The 25,013-nt window shown below is 32.1% G+C and overlaps 2 protein-coding genes and 1 long non-coding RNA gene across 3 annotated transcripts; 2 read left to right on the top strand and 1 right to left on the bottom strand.

The window, feature by feature from the left end:
• The first annotated feature begins 825 nt into the window (after window positions 1–825).
• LOC106777559 (protein PXR1-like) lies at window positions 826–1,640 on the top strand. Its single transcript, XM_014665174.2, has one exon. The coding sequence runs from the start codon at window positions 879–881 to the stop codon at window positions 1,455–1,457; it is 579 nt and encodes a 192-aa protein (XP_014520660.1). The 5' UTR covers window positions 826–878; the 3' UTR covers window positions 1,458–1,640.
• LOC111242781 lies at window positions 1,636–3,915 on the top strand. Its single transcript, XR_002670126.1, has 3 exons — window positions 1,636–1,650; window positions 1,798–1,859; window positions 3,600–3,915. It is a non-coding gene; the product is annotated as an uncharacterized LOC111242781 (long non-coding RNA).
• Window positions 3,916–5,861: 1,946 nt separating this feature from the next.
• On the bottom strand, window positions 5,862–21,311 carry LOC106777557 (phosphoinositide phosphatase SAC7). Its single transcript, XM_014665169.2, has 21 exons — window positions 20,893–21,311; window positions 20,430–20,595; window positions 20,216–20,299; window positions 19,501–19,628; window positions 19,320–19,411; window positions 13,883–13,940; window positions 13,572–13,628; window positions 13,438–13,471; window positions 13,275–13,355; window positions 12,359–12,465; window positions 10,745–10,831; window positions 10,590–10,667; window positions 10,274–10,344; window positions 10,078–10,176; window positions 9,645–9,744; window positions 9,454–9,562; window positions 9,242–9,314; window positions 8,623–8,716; window positions 8,196–8,288; window positions 7,030–7,096; window positions 5,862–6,285 (listed from the first exon to the last, which is right to left on the bottom strand). Exons 2-21 carry the CDS (start codon window positions 20,575–20,577, stop codon window positions 6,158–6,160), a joined length of 1,788 nt encoding a protein of 595 aa, XP_014520655.1. The 5' UTR covers window positions 20,578–20,595; window positions 20,893–21,311; the 3' UTR covers window positions 5,862–6,157.
• Window positions 21,312–25,013: the final 3,702 nt, after the last annotated feature.

Genomic DNA, 25,013 nt, shown 5'->3' with positions numbered 1-25,013 from the left:
AATTTAATTAAATTTCTAATATTATTTAATGTATTTTTATATTTTAATAATTATTAAAATATGATTTATATTATAATAATATTATTATATAAAAATAAAATACTTAAAATAAAAATAATTATATAAAATTTGATTTAATATATTTAAAATTAATAAATTATATTAAAATATTAAATTAAATAAAATAAAAAACAAAATTTTAAAAAATTTGTTTATTTAGAATTTTTTTAGATATTTATAAAGTGACAAAATAAGTATGTTAGAATTTATTTTCTAGAAGAGACTAAAAAGATGGAAAGTTAATAAAATCATCAAATTTTATATATATTCCAATATTATTTTAAGAAAATAATATTTAAATTTAAATTAATTTTATAAAACTAATATATGAAACCAACTGTATTAATATACTTTAATTTTACGTTGAATTAGGTACTTAAATCTCCCTTTCACAAATCTCTATTCCTGTTAAAATTATAATATTTTATATTTTTAAATAAATTAACTAATCTTGCTTTTTCTATAGGAGTGATGGGAATTCGAGTTGCCCAATAACATCTCAAATTTCCATGAAAATCAAAATAATTAAATAATTGTTAGTATGATTTACATTAATGAAAGTAAAATTAACATAAAAAAATAATTATCAAAATAGTCTTTTTTATTAAAAGTCACAGATAATTTATATTAAAAAATAAATTAAGCAGTATCAGTTAATTTTCATCTCCATCAAATTGTTTCATTTATTATTTGAATTAACTTTTATTTTTAACTTCATCTTAACCTTTTAACTACAGTGAACTATAGTATAAATAGTGAAGAGAAAGTCAAGTACAAAATAAACCCTAAAATCCATTAGGGTTTCGTAAACCTCGCTCATGGCGTGCACAATCGACTTTCGCTGCCTCGATGAGGGTTTTGGCGGCAAAACCTACAAGCGCAAGAGGGAGCAGCAGTCCCAAACGCAAACGGATGACGTCATCACAGGCAAATATGGCGTTTCTCTCATGGACACCGACGAGACCGTCCCGCCTCCGGCGAAGCGATCGGCGCTAGCGTCGTCTGATAATCCGGACAAACCTGTATACGGTCAGCCGAGCTACGACGGCGTGATTGCCGGGAAGGTATCCGGTCGGAAATGGAAACAGGTGCGGCAGAGGAGGGCTTCGGCGACGCAGGTGAGCCGGAAAGGGACGACTTTCGAGCAGAGAGAAAAGGAGAAGATGATTAAGAAGGCGTACAAAGAGAGGATGACGGAGCTGAAGGAGGAGATTCGTTTAAACAAGGTGGAGAAGCGAAAAAAGAGAGAGGAAAGGGAGAAGAAGAAGCAGGAGAATATTCTTAAATCTGGTACCAAGTTCCAAAAGATTACCAACCCTAACACCTTGAAAAAGATTGCCAAATCGAAAAAGCGGAAGCAGCTTAGGGTGGTTCCTGATGAATTGCTCAAGAAATAAATATCTGTACTTGTTTTTTTGTTTTAAATCCAGTTTTAATATATTGCTTTTTGGTGGAAAATGATTTAGTATTAAAATTTGAATTAATGCATCTGAAGTATTATAGTATTTTCATTTGTTATCTGTTTTAATGCTCTTAAGGATTCATTCGGAATGGTCCAATAAACTCACAAATTGGTCCTTACAAATTGAGGTGTGATGAATTATGAATTTCTGTTCTATGATTGCATTGTTTTAGGAGATGTTCTACGAGTTTCTGCATGTTTGAACAGAATGTACTTTATTCAATACTATTTTGATGAGTTGAATAAATTAATTATGGACTCTTATTCGTTACCAGGAGAATCAATTTCGGCTGGACAAAATCCAAGAGAAGCATTTGAAATTTCCCTCGTATTGAGAGTAAGCTGATAAATTCATAACAAAATTTACATTAAAAGCTTAAACCATAATCAGATTGACAATTTTCAAGCTGTTACTTAGAATAGAAGTAAAGCATGTGAGTCCTATTCAATAAGAAGCTATTAGCTTCTAATTCTGTATTTTAGAACATAAGATAGAGAAATTTCTTGCCGTGAATATGATGGATCAGCTAGGATCTCTGTGGCAACTTCTATTACGATCTCCTCCCATACAACTGAAATTGGTTGTTCTTCTGGGAATGGACAGCTGTCCATCATATTTAGCATTTGGTTCTGAATTTACATCTAGCTCCATGTGATGAGGACTGGATGTTATGGGTACAGAGACTTTCTTAAGCCTTTGGTCCTGTCAATTTGGTGAAAATACTGTGCTTTAAGGGATAGGAGATGCTACTTTTTGCAATAATACCAGAAGCGGTTTTTTAGTTTGTACCTATCACATATCAAAAGCTAAGGTAGGAAAGCCAGAAATCTCTACCTGAATAGGGAAGTGTCTTAAATCATGAGACAGCTGCAAAAGGGTCTAATAAAGTCAGCTTAGAAACACAAAACAACGTCTGAAAGGAAAATTATGTGAAGAAACATACATTATAACATGCATCACCATATATTTCCCTAAGAAGAGCCATTGCTAGCTCTCTTTTCCCGGAACCAGAGGGTCCTTTGAGCAAAATATGAGGGCAAGAGCCATGAGAAACCTGAAAAGTAAGATAGCTTGAGTCATAGTTATAAAATCTACAAGTACAGTATAAGAAAAGGACTAAACTATGCAATTCTGCAGGTGTTTTTGTTATTATTTTTCAATCAGAACTAGAATTTCACATATGCGTATTGAAAATCTGTACTGCAAGTTAGCTTAAGTTACTTAACAAATTTCCAATTATAATTGAAGGACATCAACAAAAAAAAAACACTTTTTTAAGTCTATGTCTAAGCTTTGTTCACATGGAAACTAAGATGTTTTGAGTAGACATAAGAAGTTGAGTACATTAGAAAATTTGTGAGGCACGAAAACGATTAAGGACAGAGTGGAAGGCATATGAGAAGATTTGGAAACATACCAATTCCTTCAGAAGTTGAGCTTCTTGTCTGTTGCAAATGAAGCCATTAAGTGAAGCAGGTTGGTGCAAATGATTATCCATTAAAATGAGAGTGTTTTAAGAGTGAGTTGAGACTTACCGTTGGCACTCAATTATAATAGTTTTTAATAGTATCATGTTTCACTTACCATTACGAATCAATAATGTGTTTTCACTGTTTTGAAAGACACCTTCTACCTAAGTTCCTTCTATCAATCATATGCTCTTAATTGTGCAAACATTACGAAAATCAAGATGAATTGGATCAAGTAATTTGACTCTTCCTACATTGTTTCTAGACACAACAACAAAAGGTCTTCCATGATTCACACAAATTTTAAGGTTGAAGAATAAGGATAAAGTTTGATGCAGGAAAAAGGAAAAGGAGAAATGTAAATAGGATGGATAATGGAAAAAAGATTGAATAAAAACAAATATTTTTCTCTGTTTGTTACTATGAAACATATATATAATTTTGAATATATTATTTGTTGTTTAAAATTATTGATAATGATCATATTATTACGACAGGATATAACACAGTTCAGTTTATCATAAGTAATTATTAGTTGTTAGTTTAGTTATCCATCATTTTCATTGATGATGCCATCACACTATATATACTGCAACACGTAACGCAGTTGCAGTTTGCTTTCCATAACTACGCTGCTCCAGTTTTTCTTTCACTTTTGGCCGTAATCCCATTTGAGGGCACCGGTGGCTCCCATCTCAGCCACAACAACCGCCGTGAGCGTGGCAACCCTATTCCAACACGAAAGCAGAAACAAAACAGGTTTTGTGATAGTGAATGGCGTGGAAGGAAGTGAAGGAAAGGGTGAGAGCTCAATCCCTTTTGGCACTCTTTATTTTTTGTGTTGCAATTAAAACATGTTGTAAGTTGAATGATAATGTATTACAAAGCTGCCCTGCTAATAAAAGTGTTTTCTTTCAGTGTTATTCTGTGTTCATTTGCATAAAGAAAAGAAAATCAGAAATTGGATTTCTGAGGGTAATCCAAAACTTTGAACATGCCACCTGATTCATTGATAGGTGATTGAAACATTACCTTATTTTATGGTCAAGAGTCAAAACATGTTACGAGATTCATTGTATACATAAGAAAGGTTTAATTAGGTGTCAGAGTTAAGAGGCAGAACATTTTACAACACTAATTGGGTTTATTATGCCTACACATAGCAACACCCTTTTATGTTGCTATCAATTTCACCAACTAGTTATGTTTGAAAACAACGTCATATCAAAATTTAAAAAATTGCTTTTTCTAAAACTAGAGTTAATGTTTTTTACTCAAATCTATCATGATTAAATGAATAACTTTGATGTGATCCAATTTTCTAACAATTTTGATAATATTCATAACATATTTGAGTCTACCTAGAATATTTGATGTGATCCAATATTGCTAACATATTTGAGAATTGGTTCAACTTCTCTTAAGAAAAAATTCTACATTTCCATTCTAGTATTCTGAACCACCATTATCACTCAAGCTTCCGCAAACATCCACCACTTTAATTTTTCCAAGCAAGCTCAACAAGGAGTCATCACAATTATATGACAATATATTATTAAATGGTAGAAATGTGTTTTTAAATTTTTAGTTACACAATTAAAAAATTTATTATAAATTAATCCATAATAAGAAACATATTCTAAAATAATGTATTTTCGAATTATAGATTCTAGAAACATATTCTAGTTTATACAATTTATAGACATATGATGTAATGTTCTATCTGAACTACATTTTTAAATTTTAGATTCTACAGCTCAGAATGTATTTTTAAAAATTTAGAATATATTTTTAAATTATGCATTAGAAAACTTAGGAACGTATTTCATCTTTCTTCCCATATGTGAAGGTGCAAAAAGAAATTTACAGAGATGCTGAATATTTCGACTCTAAGTCCATGATGAAATTTAAATCTGGGTTTTTAAACAAAAAATTAACTTATAGGAACGTATTTCATCTGGGTAACAAAATATGATGTGAAAGAAATAAAGTTTTCTGGAAAAAAAAAAGTAAGTTTGGAGCAGCGGGGAGCCAAAGTAAAAGTTAATTAAATCCAGGGTGACTGACTTCTACATTTATTTTGTATAGATGTTTCTTGACCTTTTTAATTTTCCATCCTTCCAATTTTAATTTTTTTAGTTATTTATTGCCGTATGTTTTTAAACATATAAATTACTAGTATATGTTTTTAATTAATAATTAAAAACCATATTTTGTTGCTCAAAAAAAGTAATATATATTCATATAATATATATTAATCATTTTAATTTATTATAAATTCTTTTATCTTCTAAGGTTTTCCATATTATAATTGAGTTCATCTCTTAAATTTTTTGTTATCACTAAGTCTCTAAGTTTGTAAATTAACAAATAAATAATATACTATCAAAGTAACAAAGATCATGTTCAGCTACTTGAAGGATGCTTCCGTTGGATATAACACATACAACTGCTAACGTTATTTTACGACTTTGGCCATTCTTGCTTTAATAATAGATAATGATACTTTGACAATATTTATTTAACAACATTTTAATACTATCTTCATGTCATTTTGTGATTGATTTATAACAGTATTTATGATTATTATTATTATTATTAGTTGTAGAGTAATTTTGAATCAATCACAGAATGACACGTAAATAGTGTTAAAATATTGTCAACATATCATTATCCATTATTTATAACTATTCTAGAAAACCCGGTCTCGTAAACATAGAATGCGCATCCTCCACTACAGCAAACATGCAAGAGCTTTGATTTTTGAAATAAAAATATAAAATTACTGCAGAAATAAGAATTTGCTTAAAATAATGGTAGATAATTAAATCAGTGTGTTTCCTAAGATCCTTAAAATGTCTCCATAATCTTATAAAGAAGGCACAAATACAAACTTAAATATACAGGGAACAGCCGGTGCATAAGAAAACACCAGTAAAGTAGCAATCAGTGAAATGGGAGATGAATGGACTATGATATGAATATATATCTGGAAGCTACAATGATTACAAATTAGCAAGAATAAATATAATAAGCTGCAAGAAGGAGCCTCACATAAATATTGATCTAGATGTAGAACTAAGTCTTCTGCCGGTGATTCCTGCTGCAGAAGCTGGACCTTCACATAAAAAATTAAATTGTTCAAACTCATCTGTATACAAGTTATCACCGGGGATTGTGTAGGCGAGGTCTGTTGCAGAAAACACGGCCGTTTGCCCTCACAAATGCTGCTATACCCACACTAATACCCGCCCACATTAGCGAAAAGAAGAAGTGCCGAAAATCGTATCGCACTGTTGGAACAATGAACAAAAGATTATCTCTTTTAAAGTCCATATATCACACCACACGAAGAAAAAAGTGAATTAATCAGATACTTGTGAGAGTCCTTAACCTTAACCTAGGCTAGTAAAAGTCAACATATAGCATAAGTATCTGGTACAAAAACAACGGACAAAATTTCCTTGGATGCCAACCAAACTTCAAAACAACTTAAAAATAATGTATCAAGTACAGGCATATGCCATTCTTTTTACAATATCTCAACAAAAAGGTAGGCACATAAATCCTAACAAATTTCATCTCACGTTTTTGCTCAAATATCTAGAAACCCTAGGCATGAAAATTTCACAGCATCAGGTGCAAGAGATCTGACCACTTTAATTGAAGTTTATCTTGAGGAAAAGTAATGTGGAATAGAAGTTATAACGAAAAATGCTAAATTGTACGAAATTGGATGGCATCATGCTTTCTGATCAAGACTCGGTCTCTTTTATTTTTAAGTGTTGGGAATGTTGTTTCTTGTATCATCCAACATGAGATTATATATATATTGAGATTATTGTTCTAAAAAGATCAGGACAATGAGTGTCAAGAAGGGTTTGTCATTTTGTATGTATTAGCTACTTTTTTTTTTTTTACAATTATTAACTAATTAGTCATTAGCCTCTCTGCTGTCATCCCTCCTATTTTCATATTCTCTGCCGTCATTCTTTCAAATATATTTGTATCTTCAACTTAAAATAAAGTGAACTCACCTTGCCTCAAAGACATGGTTGCAAAGAGGAATCCAGTCAAAACCAGAGCAAAAGCCATGGGAAATGACTGCAAAGATAAAATGGAGTAACATTAATATCAATTGGCATTTAATGCAGATTGACTACCTTGAAACATTTTATATTAATGAACTGCATACAGCAAAAAATGCAAAAAAAAAAAATATCATTAGTACTTAAACCCAGCAACTTAATTACTCAAATATTTCCTTGACTGAATAATCCGGCCGTTTTTGAGAAAATAAATAAAACATGGGTGACTTGGTCTATTTAACATGGACGCTGCAACATTTATAATCTCCAAAATGAGTATATATATATCTATATATATCATGAATTATTTTAATTGACAATTAAGATTTATATATTTAAAATCATATATAAAAAAATTAATCAAATATAATTATCTATCTGTAAAAATGAATCTAATCCATCTATCCAAAAAAGTGAAAAAAAAAATCTAATTCATTTAAGATATTTTATCTCCTTTTTTATGATTATAATTATTGGGGAAAAAAACATTCTAGTTAGATTCATTAAAAGATAAATTAACAAGTTCAAAAAATTTCTAATTACTAAAAACTTATACAATAAGTTTTTAACTAATCAAATCCACTAAGTATGTCTATATTAATATTGTGTCAGAGCCTATCAGAACTGTCTTAAAGATTAAAAACAAACATTTTTTTAATTAAACACTGCACAGAGCATGTGTCGTCGAAATTCATACATATGTCGTGTCCTACATTTGTTGAACACAAAGACACATTACTACAGAGGCGTGTCAGAGTTTCATAGGACTTCGTTTCTTGTATTTTGTGCCCATGGCTCATTGCAACCCACCACTTTTATGTAGTATTAGGACCAACTTTCCTAAGCCTTGAGAACAAAACATGTCTAACCAAACACTAAATAAATAAACGAGGAGAACATACAAGTACTCATGTAATTATTTTTTCCTACACCAGACATACACCATTTCCATAAAAATTAGTTTTCATATAATTTAAGTATAACCAGAATGAATTTAGCCATGCCTTACAGAAAGTTAAAATATATTTATAAAATTGTAAGGTTTCTAAAAACTGTTCTCAGACCAAAATAGATGTCTCGAGCTTATTCAGGACAAGACTTAAAAATGTACTTACAGCTATAGCTTCAAGGCCTCCTTTCTGAGAACTGGCAGCTGTATCTCGGCTGACAGAAACTATATAATGTCCTTGTATGAGATCAATTGCATCCTTCGCATGATGAAAAGACATCAAAAGCACAAATCAATTACTAATATATCAATAAACTCTTTAAACTAACTTTTAAAAAGATTAATTTACACAAGATCTATTCAGCTGGCGCTAAAGCATAGAACAAAGAATATAATAAGATAATGATCCACATTGAAACATTACATGAAAACTCAATATCTCCAAAAGCATAAATGCTAATCATTACTGAGTAGAAAAAACTCAGAAATCAAATATACAAAGGATAAAACCCTAGATATGATAATAAGCAATGATCAGTGGACAACCTAAATATTCTACATAATAGATATACTGCGGAATTCGCGTCACAAACCTGCTTTGTTCCATCACGAAAGTTATTGTAATAATATCGTAGAAGAGCATTACAACCATCTTGTACTATCCCTTGAACTGTGCGGTGCCCAAACCTGAATCCCAACTCAATTTAATTAGAGAAGGCACAGTGATTAAACTAAATCATAACAGCAACCTAATTACAACTAGAAATGATGACTCTTATCAGTGCCGGTAAGTTATTAAACCTTGAAAGTACAAAACATTTGCATAATTATTTTAGTTGTCACTGATAAGATTTGTGATTCTAGTTGAATAGTCAATAAAACTAATCAGTATAAAAAAAGAACAAAGACGAACATGGAAAAAACATTCAGCACAAAAATACAGAATTCCCACAATGGGGAAATGATGAACCGTGAAGCGATAAAACTTTATTAGTTAAAAGAGTCTACACTGCTACTGCTTTAGACAATACAATAATAGCCGGCAGTTAAGAGACAATCGTTAGTTAGTTATTCCTCTTTCTTCTCTCATTCACTATCCACCTTTGCCTATTCTTTTCCGGTCTATCAAAGAACCTTCATGGAATCATAATTTCTCAATCTTCTTTTTATTTCAGGAAAATGAAATGCTTTAGAAAAGTTCATCATAAATACCTGACAAAGTCTCCTTTAAGGGCAGGAGTTCCTGAGTATTGAATGCTTATATCATCCCCATGATTAGCCCACACTGACCAAAGAGAATCAATCAGAAATCTAGTTTCAAGTGCTATGAAACAATGAAATTTGAAACTATTAAATGAAGATAACAAAATACAACATATATCTATATTTTAAATCAGATAATCTGAAAATTAATAATCACGTACAGATCTTAAAGCTTTCATCCAGATTTGGATGTGAAGTAATGGTTTCTTCAGCACCAAAGACACCGAGTCTTCTTAGTTGATATTCCAACATATTTCGACCTATCATGCTCTGCATAGATATTTCAATATGAGTAAGTAGGAAAATTGTCATAAACAAATATACTTACATTTAGTTAAGCGAATCAACCAACCTGGGTTACATTTGTACGGTCTAGACAATCAATACAATTCGTCCTAATAACTCCAAGTTGTTCCTTCATTTTCTCTCCCTTTTCATTCAGCAGAAGATATCTATAATTTCAAAATAAAAATTCAACCCAGGGTCAGAATTTTATTTCTAAATGTATCAGTAGAACTAAACACAAAAAGGAGCTTCATATATAGTAATATAAAGTGTTGGTATTTTTTCAAATATAAGTAGTTCATAAAAAGTTCCCTACACGAAACCAGTCAATGTAAAAGCATGAATCAAAGATAAATAAAATAAACTACGTTATTTTTTCAAAGATAAGTAGTTCATAAATGCTCCCCGCATGAAATCAATCAATGTAAAAACATGAATCAAATTGTAACTAATCCTCAAGAAAGTCTATCTAATAGCTTAACCAATAAAATTGTCCATACCCGTTTCTTTCCAGAAAATCTGAAATTTGTTCATAAAGGATTGAGAGACGATCGAAATGAACATGCCCACATATATGGTGAAAATCAAAGTGCAGATATCTACACACACAAAAAAAATCAAATTTACCGGGTAAACCAAAAGAGCCATAAGAATTGGTAAATATTGGCCTAAAAGTCAACTGAAAGAGACTTCTACCTTACATCATTGCTAGCCACATGCTGCATTGTTTCACCAAATTTTTCACATAGTCGCCCTTCTCCTCCGTGCTGAAAAATACCAAGGGAAAAGAAGAAGGCTCAAATCTGATACATAAAAATTTCAAGCTCATTATCACACATTCTCTGGAACATATACCTGATACATATATATAGTATTTTTGTTGGTGTAAACAGGTTGCACACATTCTTTACAGTGATATAAAAATTTTACAATGCAATTACATACACCAGCAGGTGAAATTGTCAACCATCATATATACTCTCAACTCATTGAGCAGTGAAAGAATAATTACCGTGTTAACAAGATCAACAACCAATACAGCCCCGTATTTTTTCCTTAAATCTAAGAAATGCCTCTCTAGGACTCGTGGCTGTGTATTAAGAAAAAAAATATAAGTGAAAGACACATAGAATAATATATGTACACCTTAGAAATACAAACACTTACAGCCTCCTCAAGTTTCAACAACTCAAACTTTGGTTTATAAGTTAAATCAACAATTTGCTGCCAGAGGAGTGGGATTGAACCACGCACCTGCAAAAGCTCAACCAAAATGACTGTGATATCAAATGAAGAACATGTTTAATTGACATAATGTTGGTGGTACACCAGCAATTAGCATTTATCTCAAAACTAAAAGCAAACATCCAAGCTCTTCTTGCTTTGCTTTCACAGTCATGTAATTTTGGATCATACAATGGCAAAAATCACCCATTCTAATATAACATAGTTGCAGAGATCTCCCCGAAAAACCTGCTAATACTAGTTTACATCCAATATTCCAACTATGAATATCACTACAGGTAAGTGTCAAGTTCCTTTGTTTAGATAACCTAAAATCCGACTACATGCAAATCTTGTTAGAGGGACCATATATTTATTTACAAAAATACCCAAGCGTAGTTATGTCATAATGCTACTTTCTATTATTTTAAAAGCCACTAGTCACTGCATGAGGTAATACGGCTTAGCAGTATGTATTAATCTTTTCAATTCAATACCAGCCCATCTTGAAACTAGAAAAATAAATTTGCAACAAATGAGCTTCTAAAAAATGTAAATGAACATTGAATTCTAAGCAAAACTATGGATTTATCCCTTTATAAAAAATATATTATTGAGAGATTGCTTTGTAATTCTCCCCACTGAAAAAAGACTGAATACAATAGTTTTTGGCACCAGTATTTTTCAAATCTATAAAAAGAAAAAATTATCATGTTTGGTAGATTGTGTCAAGGTGAAAATAGAACAGCAAATACAATAGAAAAGAGAACTGTATGAAAGTTATTTTAGGCCTAGTTTGGGTTTGCTTGTAATTTATAGGTGTTTTTTCAATAGTAAACCCTATTGTTGAACTTTGTTAAGATAAGAATCATGAGCTCTATTAATTTTGTAGGTGCTTGTGGAGAAGATACCGGATAAAGCTTCTAAAGAAATGCATGAGTTAATTTTAGCTTATGCGAGAACTTTGATTCATTTGACCTCCTTGAAACATTTCATTTAGTTCTCCTGTGTAAGGGTTTGTTGAGAATTTTATCTAAAATGACTCTTAGAATAGATAGAACCAAAACTATGATTCTCCACTGGAAAACTCTACTGAAAGAAAAACACATGTTTTTTGCTCATTATTCAGAAACCTGCTCAAAGTATCCTTGGCAACAGAAACAGAGATGTAATTCTATGAGCTGCTTTGGTATCACTAGCTTCACGAAACTTAAGGTTACTTTTAAGCACCAACTACCCAAGAAGCTGGCTTCTTGAAAGTTCAACACCATTAATTTGAAGGGAAAATAAATACAAAATACTAATTTGGATAGACAATAAATAATTCTTGAAATATACTGAACATGAAAAAAAAGAGTATAAGATATAAATTGTTTACTAATCATGTTGCTGTTAACGAGCCTACCACTAGAAAAGGGTTGTGTTCAACTTATTTCAAAACAAATGAAATATTTTAATAAAGGATCACTAATCTCAATTAAGTCATCAAAACATTCATATCATGAATGCCAAACCCACCATAGAACTGGTTCACTTCATAGTCATAGAAAGCAGTACCTGAACAAATGACGCAGTATACCCATTAAACTGCATAATCTGTTCTGTTTCCACAAAATTAGCAACATAACCATCAGGATCAGCTCCTCTTCTCCACATCCGAGTTCCTTTCAAGAAACAAAATTATATTTTTACTATCAGTCAACCACCAATAAAGGATGACAACATCTATCTTAAAGTGTTAAAACAGCCTAGATGGTACAAAGTATTTGATATTTGTTTCTCATACAAAATATTTCATGATGCCTAAAATAATTCTGAATTATAGTATTAAATAATATGTTCAATACATAATTTTCATGAGGATCTTCATCTAGAATGAAATGCTTTTCGTTTCTCCATATAATTGTGATTAGCAATTCATCCAAAGCAGCAGACTTAATGTTTCAGCTATATAAATTTTAACTAATTGATATACTATTTGTTCTCTATTGCTCATTACTGGTACCCACTAAAACATTGCTTTCGTGGCCTAGTTAATGTAATTAGTGTAATGTGGGGGCATCTTTTCATTGTATCAATCTCTACTCTATGGTCAAATATCAAAATAGTTGTCATGTTATGGAGAGATGGAGTAGCAGAAAAATCTCTAATATTGGGCATGGTCTATCTTGGTTAAATCCCAGCCTAAATTGTCATTAACTAAAACATATTCTTTACCCTCTACAATCCATTTTTAGTGCAACCAAAAGGAGAACAATAAAGAAGTGCAACTGCAAATGAATTTCATAATAGCTTTCAATATCACTACCACATTAGCTGCTAAACTTATTTTACGGCCTCAGATTTTGATTTTATAAACGGTCAGGAACATACATACATATGATATTTCAAGTGCAAAGTCTATCTAGAAACAACATATTATTTGTTTTGGTGCATGAAAATAAATAGAAATGCATATAAAAGATTTAAATACCATTTCTTCTTGTGCATCTCCTAGCAATCAAAGTGACATCAATAATATCTTTCCCAATGGCTGCTTGAAAGTGATGAAAGCCTATTTACCTGTCAAGGATAAACTTGAAAAGAAACAATTGATCACACAATAGCATTGCAAACAGTTAATCAAATAAGGATACTGCCTTGGACTACAGGGAGCAAGTATGGTTCAAGCTGAAAAGCACAGGATTGCACACTTGTTGGTTAGTAATATAAAGAACTCATGAGTACTGAAAACATGGAACAGGTAAAAATAAAATTGCCACAAACCTACCTTGTTATCTATGAGCACTTCTAACATATAATTGTTCCATAAGAATCGAGGCTCTGCCTGTGATCAATAATATAATATCATAAAGCAGAAAAATAGGGAAAACCAAAAGCTGCGGAAAATAATCAGTTCAGAGAGGACATTTTGCATAGACACAAGGAGTGTCAATCACACCATATTACATTGGAATAATATTGAGAATAAAGTATGCTGGACCAGGGAGGATTCTACCATGGTATCAACACCATTTTTCAAAAAATAAATAAATATCTCTAATGCTATCAGGCTTGTGACAGAAATAAATAAATGAATACCTGTCTCCAAAGTGGAAGCAATCTAGACTCGTCACCCAAGTCATTCAATCGCTGTGCACTGCAAAACATAATATAATAAAGTTTCATAATTTATTTTAACTGGGATAATAATCTTTTTACTAAGATTAATATTATTAAAGCAACACCAAGCATTGTTTAAATAACTCCAAAATGACTTAAATCTTAAAAAAAAAAATAGCAATACCAATTCTCAAAATAACTTAAATCTTTAAAAAAATAGAAATACCAATTCTTCTACATTTATTTATCAGAAAATTTGCTAGAACTGGGTAGTCCATGATAGGATATAATGTGTATGATAGGAGGAAACATATTAAGAAGTAGTAGTGTTAGTTAGGTTGTTAGGGTGAGTGAGGTTTCCTTTATATAGTTAGAGGGTCCTGGTATGGAGGGAGATTTGTGGATAATTTTGTAGATTGAGTTTTAGCTCTTTGTGAAGGGGAAACCCTTGTAAGAGAGAATACTCTCCTATTTTTGTGTTCTTTTTAGTCTATATAGTAAAAAAAATTACTCTTCTTTCTCTTTTCAATTATGGATTCCTAATAAATTGGTCCGACCTGTCGGATCAAGAAGTGGTGGAAGCACAAAAGGAAGAGTCAATACTTAGGAGAGGTGGGCCAGCAAACAAAAAATGGTGATAGCAGACTGGAGAAGAAGTTGCCAAGAATTCAAAGAAATGATATTGGAATACCAAAATCAAAAAAGCGACTCAAGGAAGGGAGAAATCTCTTGACAGAGCAAGAAGGGGAGAGAAAGAGGAATTTCTTCATGACAACAAGAAAGGAAAGAAAGAAGTAAAGAAGGGTAGGGTTGCTGGGCAAGATAGTTTGCTAGACATCAAGAAAGCCAAGAAACCCTCATATGGAGGAGAAAATTCAACCAATTAGGAGAAGAAAAGAGAAACGGATATTAGTGAAGAGGACGGGGTTGACCAAGAGCATGAAGGGAATGTTGTTACCATTACATCAGGAAGTAGAGCTTCAAAAGTTGTTGTTTTGAGTGTTGATTGTTTTATAGGAATTAGAGGACAAGATAGGAGAGAAGAAAATATATGTGAAGAGGAAGGCAAAGACAAAAACTGTAATGGAGACATTGTTGTTGTTGCTACTGAGAAAGTGACAGAAGCTGCTGCTGTAAGGGTGGATAACATGACAAATGTTAGTAGGGAAAATACATCAGGTGAAGACCGTGATGGAAATGTTGTGACTCTTGCTTCTCCAAGTAAAGTTGCAAAAGCTATTGTATGTCAAAACAATGAAGAAGGGTGAAGACAGAGGAAAGAAAACAGAATGTGGCGGGAACATTGTGACTATTATGTCTGGGAATAAAGTAGAAGATGCAGCTGTTTTGAGTGGGGAAAATTCATTCAAGAATTCAAGATATTGATGTCACAAACATATAAAACACTAGAAGACCAGTGGCAAGGATATTTCTTTGCAAGGCTGCAATCTAACGTTCAAAATTGGTTTCCACAACAGGAACCACAAGACTGGATTAGAGATATACGAATTGCTCTAGAGATAGGAGAAGGGTCAACAATGAAGAATCACACCCTTTATTGGGAAGAGAAAACTAAAATAGAAGGGAGATTTGTAACAGAAAAATATAGTATGGTGGAGGAGGAAGAGGATGCGACAATAAAGAGAGTTGAAGGTGGAGATGCAACCAAGCAAAAGTTTTTCCCAAAATTAGATTTATGTAATATTAGTGAAAATTCATGGTTGAACTTAGATGGGATAATGATTGGAACATCAATGACATTGGAATTTTGGGATTCCAAATTACTAGGTTCAGAATCTGGTATACACAAACCACTCTCATATCGACCACCACCCAAGCCTCTAGATCTAAAATTACAGACAGTGGGTTTCCTTCTGATAATAAGACAATATCACAATGCCATGGGATTAAGCTTCATTGTTCCAACCTTGAGGACAAGGTTGTTCTGCAATAGTGTGTAATGATAGGATATAATGTGTATGATAGGAGGAAACATATTAAGAAGTAGTAGTGTTAGTTAGGTTGTTAGGGTGAGTGGAGGGTTCCTTTATATAGTTAGAGGATCCTGGTACGAAAGGGGATTTTTGGATAATTTTGTAGATTGAGCTTATGAAATAGTGGAGAAGATTAGGAGAAATCTCCCTTGTGTGTTTAACATACACATAGGGTAGTTTATTTATAATGTAATGGGTTAAACCCTAAATACAGAATGGGCTGAGCCCAATTAACATAAACACACAACATAACATCTAACACTCCAAGGTGGAGCATATAAACCATATGTTCCAAGCTTGTTACAAAGATAGTCAATTCTAGGTCCTCGTAAGGACTTGGTGAATATGTCTGCCAACTGGTTACTTGAGTTAACAAACTCAGTCTTGATATCTCCAGATTTGATTTTTTCTCTAATAAAATGACAATCAACTTCAATGTGTTTGGTTCTCTCATGGAAGACAAGGTTAGAGATAATATGAAGAGCAACTTGACTATCACATATAAGTGTCATGTGAGTGACATCTCCAAATTTCAATTCACTAAGTAATTGTTTAAAACACACAAGCTCGCAAGTAGCTAATGCCATAGCTCTATATTTTGCTTCTGCGCTGGACCTTGCCACAACACTTTGCTTCTTACTTTTCCAAGATATCAGGTTGCCACCAATAGAGACACAATATCTAGAAATAGACCTCCTATTAGAAGGGGAACCATCCCAATCAGCACCTGAATACCAAACGATTTTTGTATCGTTGTTAGGACCATATAGCAAACCTTTTCCAGGTGATCCTTTAATATACTTCAGTATGTGAACAACTGCATCCCAATGGTCTTCACATGGGGAGTTTAGGAATTGACTCACCACGCTAACTGCGAAGGAAATGTCAGGATGCGTAACAGTAAGATAGTTTAATTTACCAACTAATCTTCTGTACCGTTCAGGATCTGAGAAAGCCTTCCCCTGATTTGGTAGGAGTTTGAAGTTAGGATCCATAGGCGTCTCAACAGAATTACAGTTCATTAACCCTGTTTCCTCCAAGATGTCTAATGCATACTTTCTCTGAGATATGACAATACCAGTATTGGATTGTGCTACTTCAATACCCAAAAAGTACCGGAGTTTGCCAAGATCTTTGGTTTGAAAATGGTGACAAAGGTGTTGTTTCATCTGAGAGATGCCAAGATAGTTGCTTCCTGTGAGAACAATGTCATCAACATACACTATTAAGTAGATACATCCAGCACTTGAGTGGCGATAGAACACTGAATGATCCGCTTCACTGCGAGACATACCAAATTGTTGAACAACATAGCTGAATTTACTAAACCAGGCCCGAGGAGACTGTTTTAGGCCATATAAGGATTTGCGAAGACGAAATACCAATCCAGATGACTCCCCCTGAGCAACAAAGTCAGGCGGTTGCTCCATATAAATTTCTTCATGCAAATCACCATTAAGGAAAACATTTTTGACATCAAGTTGGAAAAGAGGCCATTGTCGAAGAGCAACCATGGCAATGAATAGGCAAACAGAGGTCATTTTTGCCACTAGAGAAAAAGTATCACCATAATCCGAACCAAAAATCTGTGTGTAGCCTTTGGCAACCAGTCGAGCCTTTAAACGATCAATTATACCATCAGGGCAAACTTTGATAGCATACACCCACCTGCAACCAACAACAGACTTTCCAGATGGTAATTGGATAAGCTCCCAAGTTCCACTTTTTTGTAAAGCACTTAATTGAGCATGGCTTGACGCCAGCCAGGATGAGTTAAGGCATCACCCACAAACTTGGGAATTGACATAGAAGAAATGGATGAGAGACATGTGTAAAAAGATGGAGATAATTTGTGGTAACTAAGAACAGTATAATGAGGGGAAGGGTTACGAGTAGAGCGTATACCTTTACGGAGGGCAATGAGCAGGTCAAAATCATTTGCTGGAGCTGGAGGAGACACAGGAGGCGACACTGGAAGTGAGTCATGAGGGAGACAATTGCGGCGACTGTAAACCTGAAGGGGTGGAGTTGAAGGACGATCCTGTGGGGAATGAGAGTCTAAAGAAGGAGAAAGATCATAGAAAAGAGGAATATCAAAAGTAGCAAGTGGAGGTACATAACTAGAAGATAAATGTGAAAAGTAAAACGAAGATTCATCAAAAGTGACATCAGCAGAGATGAAATGACGATTGAGGGAAGGGAAAAAACACTTATAGCCCTTTTGTGATCGTGGAAATCCTAAGAAGACACATTTGTGAGATCTAGGAGATAACTTATCAAGACCGAGACTAAAATTATGAACAAAACATGTAGACCCAAAAACTCTAAGAGGTAATGGATATAAAGGGTCTTAAGGAAATAAGACAGAATGAGGGATTTTGTTATCTAGGACAGAAGACGACATATGGTTTATGAGATAACATGCAGTGAGAACTGCATCACCCTAAAAACACGAGGGTACTTGATCATAGATTAGAAGTGTACGAGTTGTTTTAATAAGGTGTCTATTCTTGCACTCAGCCACCCCATTTTGTTGAGGGATATAAGCACACGAGGTCTGGTGAAGAATGCCATGAGAAGCCATAAAATGTTTAAACGGTTGAGAAAGGTAATCACGGCCATTATCATGGCCATCTAACAGAGCTTTAGCTCTTTGTGAAGGGGAAACCCCTTGGAGGAGAGAGTGCACTCTCCTATTTTGTATTCTTTTTAGTCTATACAGTAAAAAAGATTACTCTTCTTTCTCTTTTCAATTATGTATTCCTAACAGTCCATGATTTCAAGACTCATTAGATAAGTCAAGTAATTATACACCATAAATATGTTATTCACAAAGAAGGAAATTCTATTGGATAATCATTTTTGACATAATCCAAAATTGTACTTTCTTCTCATACTGGAATGTGCACTCAATTTTATTTCAAGATTAAAAGAACTTGTCCACCTTCATAACTTAGAAGTAACACAGTATTACCACTAAAACTTTAATCAAGATTGTAATGACTAACAGTTTTAATATTAAAATAAGTACCTACCCCTAAAATACATGCTCTGGAGGTTTATAAACAATATGGCCATACATATTTTCATTAAATCTTTTCAGATTCACACTTCCACTGTAATGATATCTTTCAAATTGTACAATGGAATGCAACTACGCAAGTAGAAGTCTTCGTCTTGAACATGACTAAACTAATACCATGCAAAAAACTTTACATATTTCATATGAAAGAAGGGCATTTTCTATAGGTTTAGATGTTGCATGGTTATGCCTCCTAATCAAAAGAAGAATGTATGGGTACTTTCATTTTTGTTGATATTTATACATGTGTAGGGCAGCACATTCTAGAATCAAAATAAATCCATATCATATTTCAGTCATAAATACAACGCAAGACTGCTACAAAAATATTCAAAGATACCTCAGAGTTAAATTAGTTTCGTATGAGAAGAACAGACCAGAGCTCTTCTCAGCAACATTAAGCAGTGCAGAAAATTCCGTCTCTATTTTCTTCTGCGAGATGTGATACAGTAGTTATTAGTTTCAAACTGGCAGTGGACATAGAATGAAATAGGATATAAGTCAATCTGTAGCAAAAATACCTGTTCAGCAGGGGTGTTTTTAAGAGAGTTATCACATGGGAAAACCTTCAATGAAGAAATTTTGAAAATTGGATGCCCCAAGTAAGATCCAACAGACTCACGCTCGGTTATAACCAGCAAATATGATCCTAATTGAACAATTAAATTTAGTACCAAAATGATTGCTCAAACTGGAGTCTAGCATTTAATATTAAGTTCTGAAGAGAAGTCAGGTATGTAAACCAGATCAACAAAATCAGATTTCATATCAATATCAAAATCACAAGTGCAAGCACTTAATACGGAGGCAGGGAGTAGGAACTCGCTTCTAGCAAAAGCCACAATGATAAATTAACTAAAAGGAACTCATACAGTTGAAGACTGTATAGCTACCATGATTTCTAAACCCATAGTTTTTGTCAAAACGATAAATATGAAAAATGCATAATTTACTTTTTCGCTCGCTTTGTATTCAAATATTACTTTCACTTGTGTTCCAAAACTAATTATCATAAATCATCAGTCAAATATCCCAATTTCCCAGTCATAATCTGTCTCCCCAAAAGAACTCACTGGTCTAATTACTTGATTTACTTAGCTTTAATGAAGCAAATAGATAAGGATGAACAACAACAAGAAATCCTTTCAACACATAAGAAATAAAAACTTAAGCAATATACAATACTCAATTATATCTATGATATCCATCATCAAATATGGCTAAGTGATTGCTAACCAGCCAATAGCCTCAACATCCCTACAACACCAAAAATTGTATATATCTTAGGAACACGAAGCGAGCTGCATTCCGGAACCTCATCTGTCAAAGCAAGACAATAAAAAGCAAAACACATTAAAAAAGACATCGATCAGTAACGAATAACTGAAAATCACCAAAGGAAGACCAATACGATAACAAAAGCACGAAGAGAAGTAACGAAAGAACGTACCGATGAGCTTCATGGAGCCATCGACTCGACTAACAGCCAAAGAAGAACCAGAAGATCCATCCGTAGGCTCAATCACAAACTGATCCGGAAATGCCCAGAGCCGCATGCGCGTATACAGCTTCTGCACAGAATCTGCCTTCTCCATCATTATTGAAACTCGAACTCGCTGAAAACAACACATTCGAATAAGCAACTAACTACTACATTCACGAGGAATCATCAATTATCAGCGATTCAAATCTTAATTTATAGTTTGAGCTTCCTACGGCTTGACGGATCAATCGGAGCGGGAAAAAAAAAACTATGCTCGAACCACTCAGAACAGAGAACTAGTTGAGTTCGATCCAATCTAAATCAAAAAAACTAGTTTCCCGCTAAGAGTAGATAGCGTGATTTGGTTCCTGGAATTTTCTGGCGCTTTCTCGGTGAAGAAAATGAAGGAGGGATTGATGAATAAGTTTACCTGGTTGGCAAGATCGAAGAAGGAGGTGAAGATTAAGACCCAAATTCGAATTAGCGTTGGGCTCTTAATACGTGAAGTGCGGGACTGCAACGAAAAAGGAATTATGCTCCAACGTGCAATATTCCTTTTTCCTTTTTAAAGCTAACGGCGTGTTTGGAAGCTTGGGAACGGAACAGAATTGTGATGGGCAAAATCCTTGTTGGAATTGGTGTTGTCCAAATGCGGCTTTAGAACTGAAACTTGGACTGGTTCCGCGGAAAGGGAGCCAGGGGAAGTGTGTGCTCCTTACACGTGGTGGTTGATTAGAGGTCTGTGAGAGCGTGGCCAAATACTACGGAGAACCCTATGATGTGGTCAATAGACGAGGGTGAATGGCTATGACATGAGATCATAATCCTCGTTCGATCCCATGAATACTTCACTCTGACTCAATGCTTGACTTTTGTATTAATGGTTATTATTCGACTCACTTTTTTCTTAGATACATTTTTCTTCTTTTGGAGAAATCAAAATCAAAAGAAAGGACATAGTTCCTTTAAAAGGAGAACATATACTTTACGGAATAAAGTGCATCATAAAGTTGATTAAAGATAATCGGTTAAAATTATGTTAATCAATAATATATATATATATATATATATATATATATATATATATATATATATATATATATATATATATATAAATCTAGTATTGAATGTTGCGTATGTTAATATTAGTTTCGTAGTTTATTTATTTATTAATTAATTTGTTGATAAAAAAAATTGACGATGAATATTTACCCGTCTTTTTATTTATATGGGTGTTGCTATGTCCTAAGTGCTCTTGCATTTTCTCAGTATTTTCATTTATTCCAAAAATATTTTACATCTTTCTATTATTTTTTTTTATTCTAAAAATGTCCTACATCTCTCTACTATCTTCAATAATCATTCTCTTTCTCTCTGTATCAATGGAGCATTTAATGGCTCAGATTTGAACTTGTGATATATTCCGTTAAATAAGTTTGATTCAATCTTATTTTCACTGTTCAATATATTTTTTTCTTCACATTACTTAATAAATTGTAAAATTTTGTTTTAAATTTTTAGAAAAATGTTTATATATACGTGTGTTTTTTTTACATGTAATATCTATAATTTTTAACATTATATTATATTTTAACTTACTGACATGTTTGACTCAAATAGCTTGAATAAAGTATTTAATTTATTAGATCAATAATATAAAAATATTATTAAATACTTAAAATATAAAAAAAAATTATTTGTTAAAAATTTGGAATTTATTTAGTTCTTTCGTCGTTATAAAGTTAGTATATAATAATAATAATATATTATTATTATTTACTATTAATATTATTACGTTTATTATTTTGTATTTGCATCTAACTCTTAAGTTTATAAAATGGTAGTGGTATAAGCACTAATATTGAAGTTTTCTCTCAATTTTATATTTTTTTGCAATATATCACAAGTTCAAATCTGAGTCATAAATGCTCATTAGAAAGATTGTTAAAGAATAATGGAGAGGTGTAGGGTATTTTTGAAATAAAAGAAAATAGTAGGGAGGTGCAAGAGCACTTGGGGTGGTGGAGGGAGCAACACCCTTTATATATTATTTATAGAATATAGATTGAAGTTTCTTGAAAACATTAATTAATTTTGAAGTTTATATTTACCAATGATTAATATATTATAACTTATTTTTAGTTAAAATGTGATTTAGATTATGGGTGTACTATATGGTCACCAATCAAACCAAAGAGACCACCAAAAAGAGGTGATCAATCTAAATAGGCTACAATTAGCACCACCACAAGCTATTCAACTAAGATAAGTAAATATTGTTTATTAACCGACTGCACAGTCATGGAGATGGAGCATGGCCTTCGGCAATGAAGACCCATAAACATCGCTCCTAAGCAAAATTACGGGTAAGAGTTACTTAGTAAGTAATGGACCATGATTGGACCGTGATTAGAATTTCAGTAATCATAAATTCATCTCGAAACTTATAAATAGAGGTCAGAGATAAAAAGTTATGCGATTACATTTATTATGAATTTTATAGTTTACTGTGACCCCGATTGGATTAATAACTGACTTGAGTGTCAGAGTGCTTTGACAAATACATCTAGACGGTTTGGAGTTTGGACAGAAGAATTTTGACTAAGAACGCTTAGAGCTACCTAAGTTAACTCGAAGAAAAGTGTGAATGAGTGTTTTGTAGAGATCATCGACCCTACACCCAAAACAATAAGTATCTCACAAAATCCACCAATTTTATACTAACATTATATTCTACTAACTTAGATGTATTTTTTTCTAATAACTACTAGTTTTTACAATCATAACCAACTTATTGGGAACATTTAAATACAATGGAAGAATATATCATTCATTAGAAACGTTGTCATACACAATATATTTATATATAGATAGCCTAAAAATCATTGAAAAATAATGAAAAAAAAATTCATAGTTGGTATTATTTTGTATGAGATAATTAATATTGATTTTTCTTTGCTTGAATTGTTTAGTATTTATAAAATCACAAGATTTATGGAGTAGCTCTTGCATGTTTATTTGATGATCTTTCATAAGAAAATTGTTGTGTATTCTTTTCATTATAACGATGAAATGTGATTTGAGAATCTCCTAAAAGCTTGAACAACATTAGTTACTTTCAAAGAAAGAAAGATAATATGATATAATCCTTATCTGAATTATTATTGTCATTTTGGTGAAAAAATTACTCTTTGAGCGATATTATGTCACTTGAACAATATTTCATTGCTTAAGTAATGAAGTTTCAAAACTCAATTCTATTGTGAAACTATATATCAATTTAGTAATATATAAGTATACCAACACACTAAAAGATATAAAAGAGTAAGAGTTAACTATTTTCATGTCTCAAAATCATAAACTTAACAACAATATAAAATATATATATTCACCAACATATAATCTATACCATATAATAACATTTGAAGTCTACCAACGTTACATATAAGTAATTCACATATATAATTTTCAGTTCAAATACAATTTAAATTTAAGTTCCCAACTCAAACACTTAAAATAACACTATTATCAATATTTCTTTCAATCTATTAATTTTCCGTACAAGATTATTTAGAGATAAAGTGTTTACAATAAAAGAAATTAACAATCTATTTCAGATTATAAAAGTATAGAAAATATATTTGAGAAAGTATAGAGAATATATTTTTTATTTATTTTTCTTTACTTACATAATCTAAAATATATTTTAAATCTTAATCTCTTGTAATCATATTATTTATAAGAAATCTATTTTTATTAAAAAAATGAATAAGTTAAGGACAGACAACAATTTTATAATTTTCTCGTAAAAAGTTAATTTAACCTAACAACCTTCTTAACCAACGACTTAAACTAACACAAATTCATTATTTTTCTGATCAAATCATACATGTGTCAACTCCAATACCATGTCTATGAAGACCAAAAGGAGGGAAAATTGAAAACTTATCTAAATTATAATGCTCTTAAGGTTATGTTTACTTTGAAGAGATGATTTGGGAGAGTGAGTAGATAAATTTCAGATTTAAAAGTAAATTTGTTGTTGTTTATTTGAGTGGATTTGAAGATAAGTGAGAGTAGATTTCAAAATAGAATTTATGAGAATTACTGTAAGATTTGATTGATGTGACAGATAAAAAAAATTGTTTAATGGGTAGAAATTAAAGATTATCAAAATGTTCTTAATTATTAAAGTAATATAAAATGATAATTGTTAATTTTATATTTAATTTTTTATAAATAATAAAAAATTTAAATTAATTATTAAAAATGATTTTAAAAATATAAAAAAATTATAATTTAGTAAAATAAATTTATTTTTAAATGTAATACCTCAAAAAGTTTAAGGATCTTCATGTATCCAAACATGGTTATGTTAGAAAATCAGTGATTGAAAAATTTATCCATAGAAGCCATGGTTCTGTTAAAATTACTAGAATATATTGTTAAGATATGTCAAATATTCTATTAAAGGATATTAGGCAATCAAACATTATGTTAGTTATATTTTAGATATTATTATAATTTGTGCAGATTTGTGCACATGTTTTT

Source organism: Vigna radiata, chromosome 11, assembly GCF_000741045.1.
Source record: "Vigna radiata var. radiata cultivar VC1973A chromosome 11, Vradiata_ver6, whole genome shotgun sequence".
NCBI lineage: Eukaryota > Viridiplantae > Streptophyta > Magnoliopsida > Fabales > Fabaceae > Vigna > Vigna radiata.
The sequence above is the reverse complement of the archived record's forward strand: the minus strand, read 5'-3'. Positions and strand labels throughout refer to the sequence as shown.